At 36.8% G+C, this 17534-nt stretch overlaps 2 protein-coding genes across 2 annotated transcripts in view; one reads left to right on the top strand and one right to left on the bottom strand.

Moving 5' to 3' along the window:
* Positions 1–6453: 6453 nt before the first annotated feature.
* Positions 6454–17534, bottom strand: part of LOC145903675 (uncharacterized) — a 38007-nt gene continuing 26926 nt past the window's right edge. The window contains exons 3-10 of the mRNA XM_082991785.1: positions 10920–10958; positions 9152–10462; positions 8993–9088; positions 8090–8293; positions 7599–7673; positions 6996–7228; positions 6640–6807; positions 6454–6559 (exon numbers count right to left, since the gene is read on the bottom strand). Of these exons, the coding sequence (XP_082847911.1) occupies positions 6491–6559; positions 6640–6807; positions 6996–7228; positions 7599–7673; positions 8090–8293; positions 8993–9088; positions 9152–10462; positions 10920–10958 (2195 nt within the window). The 3' untranslated portion in view covers positions 6454–6490. The remainder of the gene's footprint in view (positions 6560–6639; positions 6808–6995; positions 7229–7598; positions 7674–8089; positions 8294–8992; positions 9089–9151; positions 10463–10919; positions 10959–17534) is intronic.
* On the top strand, positions 14709–16918 carry LOC145903690 (uncharacterized). Its single transcript, XM_082991820.1, has 6 exons — positions 14709–14820; positions 15212–15399; positions 15636–15772; positions 16270–16419; positions 16651–16707; positions 16851–16918. Exons 1-3 carry the CDS (start codon positions 14799–14801, stop codon positions 15756–15758), a joined length of 333 nt encoding a protein of 110 aa, XP_082847946.1. The 5' UTR covers positions 14709–14798; the 3' UTR covers positions 15759–15772; positions 16270–16419; positions 16651–16707; positions 16851–16918.

Below are 17534 nucleotides of genomic sequence, written 5' to 3'. Positions count from 1 at the left end.
TCTAGATAGTCTAACTACCGACTAAACACATACATCCACCAAGCTTCAAGCCAGTCCAAAGTTGTTCATAAATCCATTTATTGATATAATCCAACGAATAAATCCAAGTACAGTACAGTACAATTGGGGCTCCTATACAGTGTACTAAAGCAGAACCAACAACCTAGACCCTTACACAGCAACAGTTAAAACACACTGATTTGGCAGGCGCTAGTTGCTCTGCTTATATAGTCTGCGGTTGGCCACACGTATTGATACCTTATTTGGAGTTGTTGCGCAACTTGAATGCAACTTGAAGTTGACCGATTTGGTCGATTACGTCAGTTATTTTTATAGCTTAATTAACTAAGTGCCCTAATGGGTTATTTATGTATAGGTAGACTTTGTTTTCAGAATAACTAAAAGTAGTTATGTTTATTTTAGCTTTATTTATCATTTGCGAAAGAAGTACTTGTGTTTAAATCAACCTTTATTTATTATTTGCCAAAGAAATGTCTGTAATTATTTTAACTTGATTTACATAGTTAGTTTGGTTGCCTAAGTTACCTATATGACTTTATTGCCTAAATTACATGGTTTATAACACATCTATAATGTGGCTGCTTCTACCGGCTACAATTTTTTCACCTGCCACCAGCTCGGCAGGTTTTTCCTATTAAATTGTCCGGTCAGGAATTGACCTAAACCGGAAATGAGTTCTTCTTTTTTCCCATGTCGTTTTATTGGATATCACAACTTGGACATGCGTTGAACGCGTGATTACAATGACTTTGGTTTTAACTCTCGGTCATAATATAGTTATACGCTTTGGGCCTTTTTTAGTATATACATGTGTTGTGCGGCGACATAATACCCCCCCGCTTGTCTGGTACTTGCGGTCCATATATGAACGCAAGTTGTTGGTTCTGTTGAAGAGAGCGACGTACAAAGTACACTCACAAATATATTTTATAGTACACCAAAATAGTATATATACATTTATACAAATTTCCGTTGTTCGAGTGTAACATATTTACATATAACAAAGCAATCACGGGACACAATTGTTTAGACTTGGAGACATTTACAAAGATATAATTGTGGATCCACAGATTATTTTAGTACATTATGGAGAGCAACGAGAATACATATACACAAATTTTACATTGATACATAGGCGATAGCTGGTGTTATTAACACAGTAACAAGCGTATAATTGATGTTAAGTAAGCGTCTGATTATTAATAGTTGCCACTATGTGGACTAGGCTATATATCTCTTTTATTATTTCGCTTTGTCGCTTTGCGAAACTGTTTATAGCGTTATTAGGCTTTACACCATTGAAATTGCAAGCAAGGTGTAAGTAGGTAGACGCGCATTCGTTGTTTGTATCGTGAAATGGCTTGAAAAATTGCTTCAAAATTTTGAACTGTGGAAGAGTGATTACATAGGATACCAACTACTTCCACGTTGGTGCCATTTGATATCAGAAAAAGTGAGATATTGGACAGAAGTGTCCTCATGAACAAGGCTGTAAATGGCTGTAAAATGCCTTATATGTTGGAGATAAAAACGCAATTCGCATTCCTCGAGGTAAATACAAATCGCGAACTAAGGTGAAGATCTACGTTATTTATTGCAAGAAGATCCATTCCACGTCACCCGACTGGGCCCAAATCAGGTTCAGTGGAACGGAGTCTTGTCGCGAATAGATTCCAAACGTAGGGATCTCATGTCTTATATTTATTTGAACAGCACAATTGCATGAATATGTCGGCTGTCGCAGTCGCTGATCGAGTGACCCCATTCAGTTATTATAAGGTTTTGTGGGGTTGATCACTGCTGATGTTTACGTGTTGAAGGATGCGCGTCGCATGAGATAGCTGCCTCAGGAATTTATATCCTGATTTGAGAGATGCAGAAGGAAAGGCGATGCACGTTGCATGAGATTACATTGGCGGAGTAAAATTATATGTAGCATTGATTCGGTTCTTATACATATATAAACACATATAACGTTTTGGTGGGTCAAACATAAAAAATGTAACGAATCTATGTAAAAAGTGTGCTTTGTTGATTTATCAACATTTGTGCAGATGCCGGGTGTTGGAAATTTTATGCGGCCTTCAGTAAACACAGACGGCTCACTATATTTGTAAATTGTAAAAGTCTTGTGACTTTATGGATGACTTCACCAAGACTGGAGTAGTCATACCTTGAAATTTCATGGCGGTCATTTTGCATGATGGTCGCTTCTGATTGATGCATACGGAACTGTTCGCAGTTGAATTTGGAAAAATATTTCCTACTTCCATCACCAGAAAGGGAATACGGTTTTTGTTCCAGTTTAACCGACTGCTTTGGTAAGCGAGGATTGTTTCCTCCTGTAATTGTTGCATTGCTACTTTGGCGTTTTCTAACGCTTGGGTACCTGGCCATTTTAGTTTTGTACTGAGGCAATTTATCTGCAGTTGAAGAAGAGTGAAGTTTAGTTTTTTGTTGATGTTGGGGCACGTCTGTTGAGCCAAGTGTGTTTGCCACAACAATACTAGGCTTGTCCTTTGCAGTTGTTTTTATAAGAGTGTTATTTGCATGACTGCCTCGGTGCGGAACTTTTACAAGGACTGTATTTATTTCCTTCGAGCTTTCTTTCATGTTAAATTGAACTGATTTCTTGTTTTGTGATGACTGCAACAGATTTTTATCAGGTCTGATAAACAAGTCGTGCTTTTGAAGGAAGTAGTATCCGAGAACAGGTCTTTTAACTTTGCAAACAGAGAAAGTTACAGGCATGTTGCCGAAGCCAATGTCAATGTTGAGTACAGTTTGTCCAAAGTAGGGTATGGGCTCTCCGCCTGGTCCAATAAAGTCTGATTCAACTTCTTGGGTGTGGTGCTGTGTAACTGGGAGGAAATTTTTGGATGATCCAGTGTCCAACAGAAATGACATTTTATTATTTTTGTCGTAGACATGCGGCAAAGAGTTTGATGCCGACTCGGAATATTGCCGTCGATTTGGTGCTTTTGGAATCTGATTCGGTCGGTTCATAGGCCTACAGATGTTGATATTATATTGACATGATTGTAACTGCAAGGTTTGTTGCATTTTAACGCCTTGTCACCAAAGCGTGCATGATAAAAACACAAGCCATCTGTTGACTGGTGTTGGTGCTGGGTAGACTGAGTATTTATTTGCCCTTGCCTTTGGTATTGTCGGAAGGGCTGTCTGTGATTTCCTTGTTGTGGCTCGTAATAACCGTTTTGATTTCTACACTGTTGTGCATATTCTTGTCTTGTCGGGTGGTATGAAAACTTTCGTCGGTTGGTCATATTGTTACTTTTGTTTTGTTCAACAAAATTTCTGCGACTTTGTTGTCTTTGATTGCTTATATCAGACTTTAACTCAGTAAACAGTTCTTGTATCTGACCGGTAATTCTCTGCATTTCATTGTTTTGTGTCTGATCTTCCGGTACACTATAATCAGTTGGCGTAATGATTCTGTCAGCCAGCAACCCCAGCTCTTCTAGAGATATGTCTGGGTGTTGGGCGCGAAGTACATTGCTGACGTCCCTTGGCATTTTATCAAGAAAATTGTCCACCACAATTTGGCGTGTTGTCTCGTCATAGATTGGGTCTTTTGCGCACACTGCGCATAATCGTCCCATGAAAGTTGAAGAAAGTTCACCTGAATCTAACCTCAAAGATTTTAGCTTTGAGAGCCAAGCTGTGCTGCTTGTTCCAGTGGACAAGCGAATTAAAGAATTTTTCAGAGTTGTATAAGGGGTAAGTGAAATAGCTGCCTGTGCAATAACGTGCTCATATCTGGCACATTGTTCTTGTGAAAATCCTGACAAAAGTTGAGCAAATTTGTCTCTGTCGTCCATTATATTATACGTTTGAAAGTATCGGTCGAGGTACAGAAAATAAGAGCGGTAGTTGTGTTGCGACCATAGTTTTGGAATTTTAATTCCAGCTGTGAAGTTAAACGTTTGACGTGGAAAAGGTGCGTTTGTAAAAACATGTTGGTCGGTGTTGGATGGCCTTATGTCAGCATGCTTATCTTGGGAGGGAGGTATGCTAAATGGGTTTCTGCCCAAACTTTCTACATCATTTGTGTTTGGTCTGGGGGAAGTGCGACCTGAAACTGTGGGATTATCAGGTGGTGGTCTGTTTGCATGATTTTCAGCCCACAAGGTGTCGGCCGGGGTTTCCATACTTGCTTTTATTTGAGTTTGATATCTAGTTCTAGATGCAATTGAGTTACCAGGTGGAACAGTTTTACGTTTTTTATTGCCTTTCTCAGCCAAAGTTGCGGACTTTACCACGTGCGGCAACGTGATGATTGTATATTAGCGTTTTGATGCAATAAATGTTTGTTGAATAAGCTGTTCTTCCTGATGGCACTTTCCTGTAGTTACAGTGTTCTTTCTCCGAATGGGATGTTGTTAGGAACAAGCTGAGTAAATCCAATAGTAAGGTAATTCCGTTTGGCGCCTGATAAGGGTATTCTTTTCTTTGAAAAGGATGAGGGCAGACCAGTTGCGGGTATAATCCGTAATCAGTATAAATCCGTATAATTCCGTATAAATCCGTATAATCCGTATAAATCCGTATAATCCGTATAATCCGTATAATCCGTATAATCCGTATAAATCCGTATAATCCGTATAAATCCGTATAATCCGTATGATACGTATAATACGTATAAATCCGAATAATCCGAACAGTTGCCGAAAGTTGTCTGCTTGTTTGTTAATGGCTGCTGCAGTTGACTGATTGCTGTTGCTGTGCTGGGTAGGCTGCTGGAACTGGAACGGGTGTGAATTAACCCGTTCGGCGGGAAATTTGGCTGCTGAATCCGGGAATGGTCGGAATAATATCCGGACAAGTTTTGATGACACTGACTTGTGCAGTGAACTCGCCAAACTTCTGGGCACCAGTTGTCGGTTTACCAGTTGTCGGGGTATGTCCCCGCTGGGTGACCGTGGGGTACGACTGCGTCTCGGCCTCGCACCCCAAGGGATCCGACTGAGTCTCGTTGGCAACTCGGCCTCGTAGGCAACTTGCCTTCTCTATCTCAAGGTTTACTGTTGGAGTTAAAGAACTCCTTTACACAAGTCTGTGCGTCTTCTAGATAGTCTAACTCCCGACTAAACACATACATCCACCAAGCTTCAAGCCAGTCCAAAGTTGTTCATAAATCCATTTATTGATATAATCCAACGAATAAATCCAAGTACAGTACAGTACAATTGGGGCTCCTATACAGTGTACTAAAGCAGAACCAACAACCTAGACCCTTACACAGCAACAGTTAAAACACACTGATTTGGCAGGCGCTAGTTGCTCTGCTTATATAGTCTGCGGTTGGCCACACGTATTGATACCTTATTTGGAGTTGTTGCGCAACTTGAATGCAACTTGAAGTTGACCGATTTGGTCGATTACGTCAGTTATTTTTATAGCTTAATTAACTAAGTGCCCTAATGGGTTATTTATGTATAGGTAGACTTTGTTTTCAGAATAACTAAAAGTAGTTATGTTTATTTTAGCTTTATTTATCATTTGCGAAAGAAGTACTTGTGTTTAAATCAACCTTTATTTATTATTTGCCAAAGAAATGTCTGTAATTATTTTAACTTGATTTACATAGTTAGTTTGGTTGCCTAAGTTACCTATATGACTTTATTGCCCAAATTACATGGTTTATAACACATCTATAATGTGGCTGCTTCTACCGGCTACAATTTTTTCACCTGCCACCAGCTCGGCAGGTTTTTCCTATTAAATTGTCCGGTCAGGAATTGACCTAAACCGGAAATGAGTTCTTCTTTTTTCCCATGTCGTTTTATTGGACATCACAACTTGGACATGCGTTGAACGCGTGATTACAATGACTTTGGTTTTAACTCTCGGTCATAATATAGTTATACGCTTTGGGCCTTTTTTAGTATATACATGTGTTGTGCGGCGACAGGACATTGGAGACCTGTTTATAAAATGGGCTGAAAGAGTATTTTTAGTTAGCTAAAACGAACGAAAAACCTTTTGTTTTTTGAGCAATGCTTTACTAGTTACAACAAAATAAAATTAAGGAAAGTGGTTTATAATTTAAAAAAAATATGAGCAATTTCCAAAAACCGTCCGAGCTATCCCCGGTGTCCCCTACAGCTCGTTGTTCTTTTGAAATGAATATGTATGAATTATCAAATCTATAAATCAACGGTGAAAAATTTCTATTTTTAAACTGCAAAAAAAAACATTGCGCGCATGTAATTATGTAAAAAAAATTGGCGCAAAAATTATATCTCATTTCCCAATTCGACTATTATTTCTATTTTAGTTATAATACCTCTAGTGACACGGTTTAAGTTTATGTGTTGCTTAGTGACGCTTGAGAAAAAATGTCAGAGTTTTTGGTTTTTGTAAAAAATCATTTATTTCTGAAATCACGAAAACAAAACACAAATAATTCGGGAACAGGAAATAATTTTCGTGTTGAGATTCTGCTTCAATCCGAATCACTGGAATCTGGATCGGATGAGGGGGGGAACTGTTCATCCAAACCATCAACTCTCGGCTGAAAAAAGTCACAAAAAGTTTTATTTCATGAAATTTCACAAATAAATGTTTTTATACAAATATAAATTAAATCCTCACAGGGTTTTCCATATTAGCTCGTGCTGCCTTCACCATCTTAACCGACTCCGGATCCATTTTGCACTCATACAGACTCAACCACCCCCCAATCTTCGGTAAAATCTCACAAATTTTTTTCGCGTCGTCTTTTCCGCGAAACTCGTTTCCACCCAGGTAGAGAATTCTCAACTATTTAAAATAAAAACATTGTTTGTTGGAAATATTTCTACACATTTCGAACCAGGAAGAAGCAACATTTTATCCCAAAACTAAAACGATTCCGTGTTTTTTTTCTTTAAATAAATAAACTTTTGCAAAAAATGTCAGGGATTTGAAACAGAATCTTGGTTACAAAATAAATAAAAACACAAACAAACCTTTGGTTTCATTCTTTTTATTGCTTCACAAATAATCGTTAAATCTTCGGAGTTCAGGTCGCAATACCCCAGCACCAGCCTCAAATCATTTCTTGTAACTTTTGATAAAAATTCCGCCAAAACCTGAACGATTGAGTGAAGTCGGGTTCCGTAAAAATTCAACTCCCGAGGACAAAATCCGGCGATTTTTTCTTGGTGGCATTTTTGGATTTCTTTCAAATCCAGAAATAAATCTGAAACAAAACAGAAGCAAGTTTATTAAAAAAGCAGATGTCTGGTTTCCAGTTTTAATAAAATCCCTTAAACTAAAACTTACTTTATTCTTGCACAGAATTCCCCACGTTTAAGTCGGATTTAATCAACACAAGAACCAACAAATCAATCCAATATAAAACGTTTAAATTATCAGAAAATATAAAAATTACACGACAGAAATAAACGCGTCCTTCCTCCACAACATTTAATCACAACTAAAAAAAACTGCATTGAGTGTTCGGTTCAAACAATGACTGTGTGACGTAACAAACCCACCCATTGTTACGCAAATAAATGTTGTGTTTACAAACACACATTAAACTGTTGGCATTCATATCATTTACTCACTCAGTAGATCGTATTTAGACCCGGGTTGAGATTTGAGATATCTTGAAAGCGCATCCAATAATTTCGCACGTTTGTCTGGAAAACAAGAAACAACAACATTTGCAATAAAACTGTTGACATGTATTTGGTTGGACGAATTATTTCTACTCGTATGTTTTGCGCAAACACAGATATAATCTGTAGGAGCTAAAGGTTATTTAATGCAGTAAAGCAGAGGCCACCAATAAATGAATCAAGTATACGCATGTTACATGTCTAACGCAGTACTATCAGTAACGAGTGCCTTGGCAAAGACAATACCATGTTATAGTTTACTGGGGATGGGCATAAGTGCCCAACCTGTATTTATAGTTGGTGGTTAAATAATCATTGTCATGGCCGAAGGCTGTTTATTAAATGCAAACAAAATGTGTGACGCTGTTACAAGATTACAATGACTGAAAAAAGCGTTATCACGAAAACCAGTTTGATCAGCATTCACTGAAGCTTACGGTGCTGTTGGTGGTTGGGTCCCTCTCGCTTCTTCGGCTTCTTCGGTCGTGTCTGTCGCTTCGACGTCGTCGCGATTCCGGCGTTCTGCTTCTGTGACGTAGACTTGCGGGGCAGCGGCTTCTGTGACGACGTCGCCCGTCGCGTGACGAGGACCTCGTGCGCCCTCGTGCGGTAGCCAACGCGGCTGCGTCGATGCTTCTCTCCTAAGGGAAAAATAATAAAAAAAACACGAAACAATGAAATAACCCAAAAACAAACGACATTTATATAAGGTCTTTCGCGTTTGTGTAAGGCGTGTACCACACAAAATCCCAGCCGACAAGATGGGAGGACAGGTTGAAAATGCACCGGTACTAGTCCGCGGCCCTATAGTTGGGACTCCTGAGGTAAAACAAACAATCTCTGCATGTCTAACCGTAGTGCAGTAAAATTGAACACATACACCATTGGTACAGCTATGCTTGGTCACTTAACATTGAAATTTTTGGATGCAATGTTTTAACATGGCTAAGAACCTGAAAACTTTAAATTACCTGAAACTTTAAAACATGACATGTGTTTCATATGCAAACCTGTGGCGACGAAAAAAATTTTAACACAATTTGACCCAGGATACAGGAGTTATGTTGACAAAGTTTTGATTTTGGGGCAAAAGCAGGAGCTTCCAATTTTCAAATCAATGCATGTCACTAAATAGTGGAATATATGTGTAACTTTTTTTTGCAAATATACTGTTCATCCCTGTTTAATTTCTGTAACCTGTGAACATTCACTTAATGTGATTGATAAATCAATGTTTTCAAAAAATGTTTACAAATGTTACACAAATAGAAAGCTTGTGTTGCACAAATAGTAAACCAGGTAATATATGTTGCAGTTGCAGGTTTACATAGCAAAGATACCTTTTTCCAGGATCATGGAATCTGTCTCAGAGCAAGCAAGATCACCGTCACATCCAGACTCCAAATTTCCTTCAGCAGGATAACTTCCCGATACTACTTGCAAAACAACAATTAGGAAAATTAGAAAAATATTGTAAAAATAATTAATGCAATGCTTACGACGTTTCTGTCCAAGCAAAAGGCCACATACAAATCGCCGCACCATGGCCCAGTGTGGAACTTTCACCACCTCATTAATGATTTGGTTGAATTCTTTAACAAGCATAAAAAAGGAAATGTAAAAGGCGCAAATAAATTCTTGTAACATTTGATGTGAAAAGAAAAAAAAAGTTTGGGAACCATCGAAAACTTTACGATGTGAGAACCAAGAGTGTTTTACAAGCTTAATTATCACATCCTGAACATTAATATGCTCTAGGCCCACTGCAGAAAGGTCTGCATGGCTAAACACAACAGTGCGGCGAGTCATTCCATTGTAGGCCATTTTGCCAAGGGCTTTTTTAACAAAGTTTATGCTCTTGCCCTTTGCATATTCGGATACATTAAATTGTTGCAATACTGTATGGAATAAGTTGGTAATTGTGTTAAAACTGTCTTTGTCACCAAACAAACAGGCATACAAGACAAATTGTAAAAGCAATGGATTGTGACACAAACTAAGCATTTGTGGAGATTCAGTTTTAAGTTTTTTGAAAAGTTCACTTGCTTTTTCTTCAGCATAGAAGTAAAACAGCTTTTTCATGTCTTCTGTAGCAAGGTCGTGGACATAAATGGTAGATTTTGGACGAAGTCCCATAGGAATGGCAAGCAGGGAATGTGGACGTGATGTAAAGATTAATGTTGCTTTACTGAACAGAGTTTTGCTGCAGAGACTTGCAACAAGCTGTTCAACCATATACTGAGATTTGTAATCTGTGTTAATTTGCTTTACATTTTCCAATGACCATGTTGCCTGATCCAGTCCATCAAATACTAAAATGCACTTTTCTTGGTTTTGCTTCATCCATGTGAATGCAGCATCAAGGACAGTTTGCTTGGTATCAGGAAACTGCTTGTCCAGTAGGAGCTCTTGAAGTGTAAGTTTTTCATCACCATAGTCTATATTCATGAAGTTTAGGTGTAACATCAAATACCCCTTTTTGATGTGTTTCAGCAGTTTCTTGGATAACGAAGTTTTTCCAGCGCCCGGCGGACCCGCAATTGCGATAAACTGGTGACCTTCATGAATTGTAGTAAGCAATCCCTCAAATGTTGTGGGTTCACCTTTAACTTTATTTACAATGTCCCTCATTGTTGATGGCACAAATTCCTCTTCTTTCTTGGGATCAATACCCTTGTAAAAGTCAAGTTTTTCCAGTTTTGGATTAACATCTGGGATTCCATCTTCTCTCAAACCAGGAAGAGACATGACAGTCTTTAATACATTATGTCGACTGTTAATGATTTCGATGGCTTCTTGCTGCACTCTTTCTGAAATCAAAAAACACAAGTCATCAGAAATTCCTCCCAAAACCATTGCAATTCAGGTTCATCATTAATCACAGTTACGCTATTGCAGTGTATTGTTCTGTATACATTACAATTCTGGATTTGATTGAATGAAGGTGCACAGTTATAACGAACAAATAAACTAAATTGTCGGGAAAAATTTTCAAAACCCAACTTTGATTTTCCTTGTGATCTATCGCTCGATAGGCTGAGATATTACGGTAGACAGTGATTCACTGTGTCAAAATTACTGTCACATCACCAATACCTCTAAGGTAGGGGTTGGCATCATTTTAAACAAAGCATGCCGGTTTACAAATTATGTTAAAATTCTAATGACATAGCGTGCAAACATATAGGCTATGAACACCATAATATTTTGACATTTTAAAAATATGATTGTGTTCTTGTTGTAGAAATAGATTACAAAATATTTTACCTTCATTTTGTTCATCATCTTCTTTTGTGCTTGGTGTACCTAAATGTTCAGTAAGTTGAATAATGTCAGCATAAAATCACCTCAAATAAAACTTTGCGCATGAATCGATATAACTTTATATTATATATATTAATTGGCACTTGAATAAATTTTCTGGTTAATCTACATAAGTAAAAAACTAACATAACCAGAAAGCTCAAGACAAGACTCTGTTTAAAAACAAATATTTTCAAATTGTCTTAACCTGCAATAATTTGCAATACCCTTGGATTGACATACCTGGAGTACTGTAGTATTTTTTGGTTATGTTGACATCACCTTGAACTCCAACAAAGCTGTCAGATATGATTGCCCCTGGTGCTGATAATTGCAGTGATGGACCTCGAAAAATTGAAACTTCATTACTTATCTTAATAATAAGTTCTGCCAGAAGAGCTTGGAATTCATTAGTCCAATAATATTCACCAGCATACAGGGAAAATTACAGAAATTTCATATTTCAGTGGTTTCTATTTTGGTTTCTGATCATAGCAATGATGTGAAAGAAATAATATAAAAGTTTGGCCAAACAGCTGTGTTTATTACTGCCAGCTTATTGAATTTAAGTGTTGTTTGAAATAATTGCAATATGCCAACCAAACAACGTTGAATATGTGTTTTAGATATGGATATCAAAACTCTTCTTACCTGGTTTCTGTTTTTTGATTTGAGAATCATTCTGACATTTTGTGTCAGACGTTCTTTTCATCTTGCTTTCTTTGTTGATACTTGTTGGTTTTAAGCTTCCCTCAGAAAGAAAATCACAATTTAACAAAAAGTAACAAACAATTCGGCTGTCAACAAAATCACATTATTGTAATTAGGTTTAGCCAAACAATGTCTATATAAATCCTAATGCTGTACAAATTAGGTCAACAAGGTCATGGACTCACTTTTGCCAAACAAATTAACACGTCAGGATCCTTACATAGGTTAAGATTTTATCGACTTTTGAAATATTCGCTTCATATTTTTTATCTTTATTCCTGAAAAATCAAAATAATCTAATTATTATCTGGGCTGGTTTGCGATCTCAATTATCGTTGCGCAGACGACTGATGACGCTGGCTATAGGTGGCGCTATTGAGAAAAAACATAAAATTATTCCCCCCAAAAAACAAAAGAAAATAAGTATTATGATGATGCTGGGTCGATTTTTAAATTGCTATTGCTGATATTATTCCAAATTAATGAAATTGGTATTAGAAAGGATTTTCGAAAAGCTTAAACTACAGTTTATCGACTATGTACTAAGTTCGCTAAAGTTTAAGCTTACTATAATTTTCCTGTGTTGATACTGGAGTCACGACACGACTTTTTGTTAAGATTGGTGTTAAGCCGACTACATACACTTTGAACTCTATTGATTGGTATTCATCTTCAAATCAGCGTATAATGTAGGCCTGCACTACTTTCCGGAGGAGTATTTTTCAGTACAGTCATGCTTGTTTCCGCAATGACCTGTCTACACACATTAGCTTGTTTGACATATTTTCTCGTATATTGCCCGATTTTTTTTTGTTTATTGCTCATAAATATTTCTTTCTAGATATCACAAAATCAACACCATTTGAATCTTTAAAATACGCCATATGGATAATATATGTACTTGCACTTTACTTTGCATGACTACTTATTGGTCTTGAGGAAAAAACAGTGCTTTTAACGCCGCTTACGTGACACAAACATGTTGTTTCATGGCAGGTCTGAACTTTGGCTGATCCAGTTTCCCGATTTGTTTGTTCAGAAAACATAAAAGCGAAGCTGAATGCGCTGGAACATTTTCAGTCACCGCTGACAAACAAACCTTATGTACACGGAAGACAGATGACTTTTTAACTCATACATCCTTATCAAGTGTGGCGAAAATGACACACGGCACTAATGTTTTTCTTTTTGCTTTCTTTGATTATCTGTGTTGTTTATTTAAAGCAGTCTTTATTACCCATGCGCACAACACATTGCACAATTCTTTTGTTTTTCATCGGTTTCCTGCTCTCACGTTTTATCAAATTCCCTTTTGGATTTATTTCCGTATCCCATACCGCCTAATTGGATTTCCTGTAACGCTTCATTGGTTTACGTGCAAGTCGTTGATTGGCTGGTGCAATGAGTGCTGCGTGAATGACCCGCTAGTCATTAGGTGTGCGTCGCGCTATACAGTGGTTTTCATTGTTGCCAAGCGCGCATTTCGATATTATACCGGAAATCAAAATGATTTCACTTCTTCCTGGCCCCGTATTTTCTAGGGCCGTGTGGAAAACATGTGGCCTCCTAAGCGTTGTTCGGTTTACAGTAGTTCTAAGTGCATGGTGAGCTTTACTGTGAATTATATGTTTTGCGGGAATAAACGAATGCAGGCAAATATTAAAGAAATCCTTAAATGCGTTCATTAATGGTTTACTTTCACACATTGGGTACTGGTAGCTTGTAAGCCCCATATAGGTTTGCGTCGTAACACCCGCATGTCACACTAACTGGTGTTCCGTAATATTAGCATCTAATTTTTACAAATAATATACGTGACAAAACAGGTGAGTATTTCTAGCAAGTAGCGTAATTAAGCGACTAACACTACTCCTTTAAAACAAAGTCAAAAAAGGTAAAACATGACTATGTCCGTTATGCTAACGTCAAAAAGAAAACAAAATCATAAATTAATTGTTAAGTGTTTCGTGAAATCATATGCAAACTGTATGTGTTTCTTCTGCCGAAAAGGTTGAACTAGCTACCTTTAACTGCACGCCACGCTATTCTCTTCGTTGCGTTAATAGCATCACACAAGAGAAAAACTTTACGTGAGATGTGATCAGTAAAGTGTGACGTTTTTGGCGCACTGTAACTTTCGTATTTTCTACAGTTTAACGAAAAGAATGTGATTGCTCTTTTGCCCCAAATAAACGGATTTGCTCTGTTATTGGGGCAGTATATCCTTTTTGATGTGTCGATTCATGCTTTGTAAATACAAGAATTCGACATCGTGTTATAGTTTACGTTAGCGATAACAATATTGTCATCAGTATTAAACCGCATTTTGAATCTAACTTACATTACGTTGACAAACGTGCCCTTTTGAAGTAGGCAATACCAAACATGCACATAGAAGCTGTCTGTTGCTTTCTAATAATCATTTTAAATTTTTAACTACAGTTGCAGATATTTGACAACAAAACTAAGAAGTGCATCAACTGTTTGATTAGTTTTTCCATTAGCGACAACAGCTGAAGTTCGTGAAATATCACGAGCATCAATCCCACACATCAGCAACCCGATTTGACAAACAGTTTTGTTTCTGCTTCTGGACAACCAAAACCTAAAGTTACTGCTTAACCTTACGTTAAACATTTTCAGCTACATTTCCAAGAATATTTGTTATAAATCTATGGCTAACTATAGCAAAGGAACCAATAAACAAGTTGCTTCACAGCAAACTTGAAAGATTGCACAAATTCAGTTCCTCATTTTACTGAATCAATGGCGACGAGTTGAAAGGTCAGGGTTCCGCTCTACCGAAGATTCTTTAAGCGAATAACGTAATGTGTTTTTTTAGCAAATAACGTAAACGACTTACAATAACCTTGCGTCGTAACAAGTATATTATCAGCACAGCAAGCAGCAACGCACGGCACCTCGATCACGCATAGGAAAAACTTTGGAAGAAGAAGTGCTGGAAGCAGACAAACGCAATCAAGCGAATCAAATTTTTTTACTAATCGCACTCAAGACATGAAAAATATCTATTAATGAAAATGATTTATTCTTACGTACGGGGAAACCCCGAACGGTGTTTGTAGATTCAAATTTTAACTTGATTGAAGTTATGGGAAGCAAAAATTAAAAATGGGATCTAAGGACATGCTTCGTAAGTATTTTTGAAACTTTTTCTTGTGTTTTGACGTATATTATATATTTGTGATTTTTGGAAAAAAAATTTGTGACATAGGATAAAATGCACGAACCAAGCTTTTTTCCTGTCAAAAAGCAATTTGTTTTTCTGAAATCATGTGTTAGACACCCAAGGCCTACTAGGCATGAATTACAATTTCTCCTATCCCATACACTTTTACCAGATGGAAAGAAAGTCTTAAAATGTTTACTGATTATCTGCACAAAAAAGACCCAATGCATTAACATACGAAAAGTGTTTGCTATTCTGCACTTCATCCTCACAATCAAAAGTCATACAAAAATTATCCAATCTGCTTTCACCAGTTTACATTTTTTTGATCAAGTTAACCTGTGTTTATTTGTAGTGCGACAGTTGGTCCATCATCAGGATAATCCAAACAGACATTTGTGGACTCCTCATTATGCTCAGGCAGCATTCGATCATGCCGGTGATGGATTTGTTAATGTGGGAGTTTTTGGAACAGATGAAATGTCAAAGAAAGTTTTCTTTCTTGTGTATTTGGAGTACATGAAACAGACAAGACATTTAACAGTAAGTCAACTATTCCGTTCAAACACTTTGGACAAGCTAAAGCAGGGTACTGTCAAACATATTAGTTTTCAACAATGCAGGTTGGTGTCTAGTGATGTTGTTGAACATCAAATATCCATGTGAAAACATCCATTAATAATGTAAAACAGTGGCCCTGTCTAAAGTTCACTTATGGTTGACTCCATTGCTGAAACACCAAAGTTCATGAGGGCTTTATTGATTTTTGTGTTTAACAGGCACCAACTAATGCAATCTTCCAGCGATACAAGCAGCACTGTTATGCAAAAAACTTTCCCATCAGACAACTTGATAGAATAACTGGTCTCTGTTTGCAGGAAACCCCATTTGTTGTCCAATAGAGGATGATCAGCTTGTAAGTAGAAGTAGTAAAATTTGAATTTGCATTAAGCATTAAGAAGTACTAGTTTTTTTACTTTGTTTATTTTTGTTGCATTGATTTGCAAAAATAACTGATGTATTTACAAGAGATGCTTATTTTCAGAGATTTTTTTTTTGTCATCACTTCCATTTTTTTTGAATGTTAAAAAAAAAATATTTTGAATCAAGAGATCTTGGTGTCAAAAAAAATGTGCAATCAAATCTTCATATCTTTATAATTTCGTATTTCCATTACAATTCATATTGCTGATTTTGTGGTTAGATAATATGTAAATTGTGTCCACAATGTCCACATTTACATTTTTAATTTTCCAGTAAATATTTTTTGCCTTGAAGACAGTTATATTGATTTTGTGTCATTCTAAACTTCTTACTCACAACTAGTAAATCTACCAAAGTGTTTATGTGCACGATAACAAGTTTAAACATAAAGAATATAAATAAGCACCATCCATTTTATTTTTCAACCAGCTTCGTTGTTTTTCTATGCTGACTCTGGAGTTGAATAAAAAAACATTTAGTTCAAACAAATGTATTTTGCAATGTGCTGGTGCCATGGCTTCCACTATTGTTATCAATGTACTAGAGGAGATTACAGAATCGGATTTGTCCCACTTGAAGGTTTGGAGAAGTTTGTATGTTTAAAACATTCCACAGAATAAAAATTACAATTGGATTAATATATTGGTATATGACTTAATATTTATCCTTTAGTATTGAACCCATAATCTACCCTTAATATTTTACAAAACTTTGAAAAATCGACGCCTATGATATCATTTATATATCAAATCTATAATTTATCATAACCACTTGTGCATATTTTTTTGTATCTGTTCTGTTTATTCTCAGGTGTTTGTGGATTATGCAAAGAAAATTCAATGGTATGGATTCACTTCTATATTGCAGGTATAATTAAAATATGTCAAACACATGATATATTATGTGATATATACGATACATTCAATGATATTGGAAACAAAATTATTTGTAATTCACAAGTTTTCTGGTTGCATTGTAAAAAATTACTTATAAATGTTTGTTTTTGCAAGGAATTGGTTTTTGTCATCCATGAATACAAAGGCCCCAAATATGGACAAAATAATGACTATCTCAAAACAGTTTTGACAAAATATTCCACCTCAGAATATTCCTTTGATCTACTTTCTGTAGCATTTAATAGCTGTATGTGCTACACTCTGCCTTCAGTCAAGGATGTTATGCACTCAAAAGGTTGGTTCTGTGGCGTATATTTCTTTGTTTGAAAAAAGCCATAATATTGGAAAGCTGCAGACAGGGTATGTACACGCACTGTTTCGACCTGTTAGGTAAGATCCGTTTGGCCATGGTGCTTTTTTTTCACATATATTGCATTGGTGTTTTTGCGTTTATCACTATCGGTTACCGCGTTTATCACTAGATCCGTTTGGCCATAGTTCGCTCCACAGTGGTTCGTCGTCTCTGTTGTTCGGTACTTAGTATAGGGTACCAAACAGATCGACGTTCACCGAAAGGTACCGCAAAGTGGAAATTAGTGTGCCCGCTAGTGTAAAAGCTAGCACAGTGCCACTGTCAACAGCTGCACTGATGAGACCTTACAGGTCGAAACAGTAATGCACACACCCCGTCTGCAGCTTTCCAATATTTCTATGTTCTGATACAAAATTTTTTTATCATGCATGTATTTGCATTGTACACGTCCTGTGCAAAATGTTGTTCCACTATTTGTGCATTAA

Source organism: Ascidia mentula, chromosome 5, assembly GCF_947561715.1.
Source record: "Ascidia mentula chromosome 5, kaAscMent1.1, whole genome shotgun sequence".
NCBI lineage: Eukaryota > Metazoa > Chordata > Ascidiacea > Phlebobranchia > Ascidiidae > Ascidia > Ascidia mentula.
The sequence above is the reverse complement of the archived record's forward strand: the minus strand, read 5'-3'. Positions and strand labels throughout refer to the sequence as shown.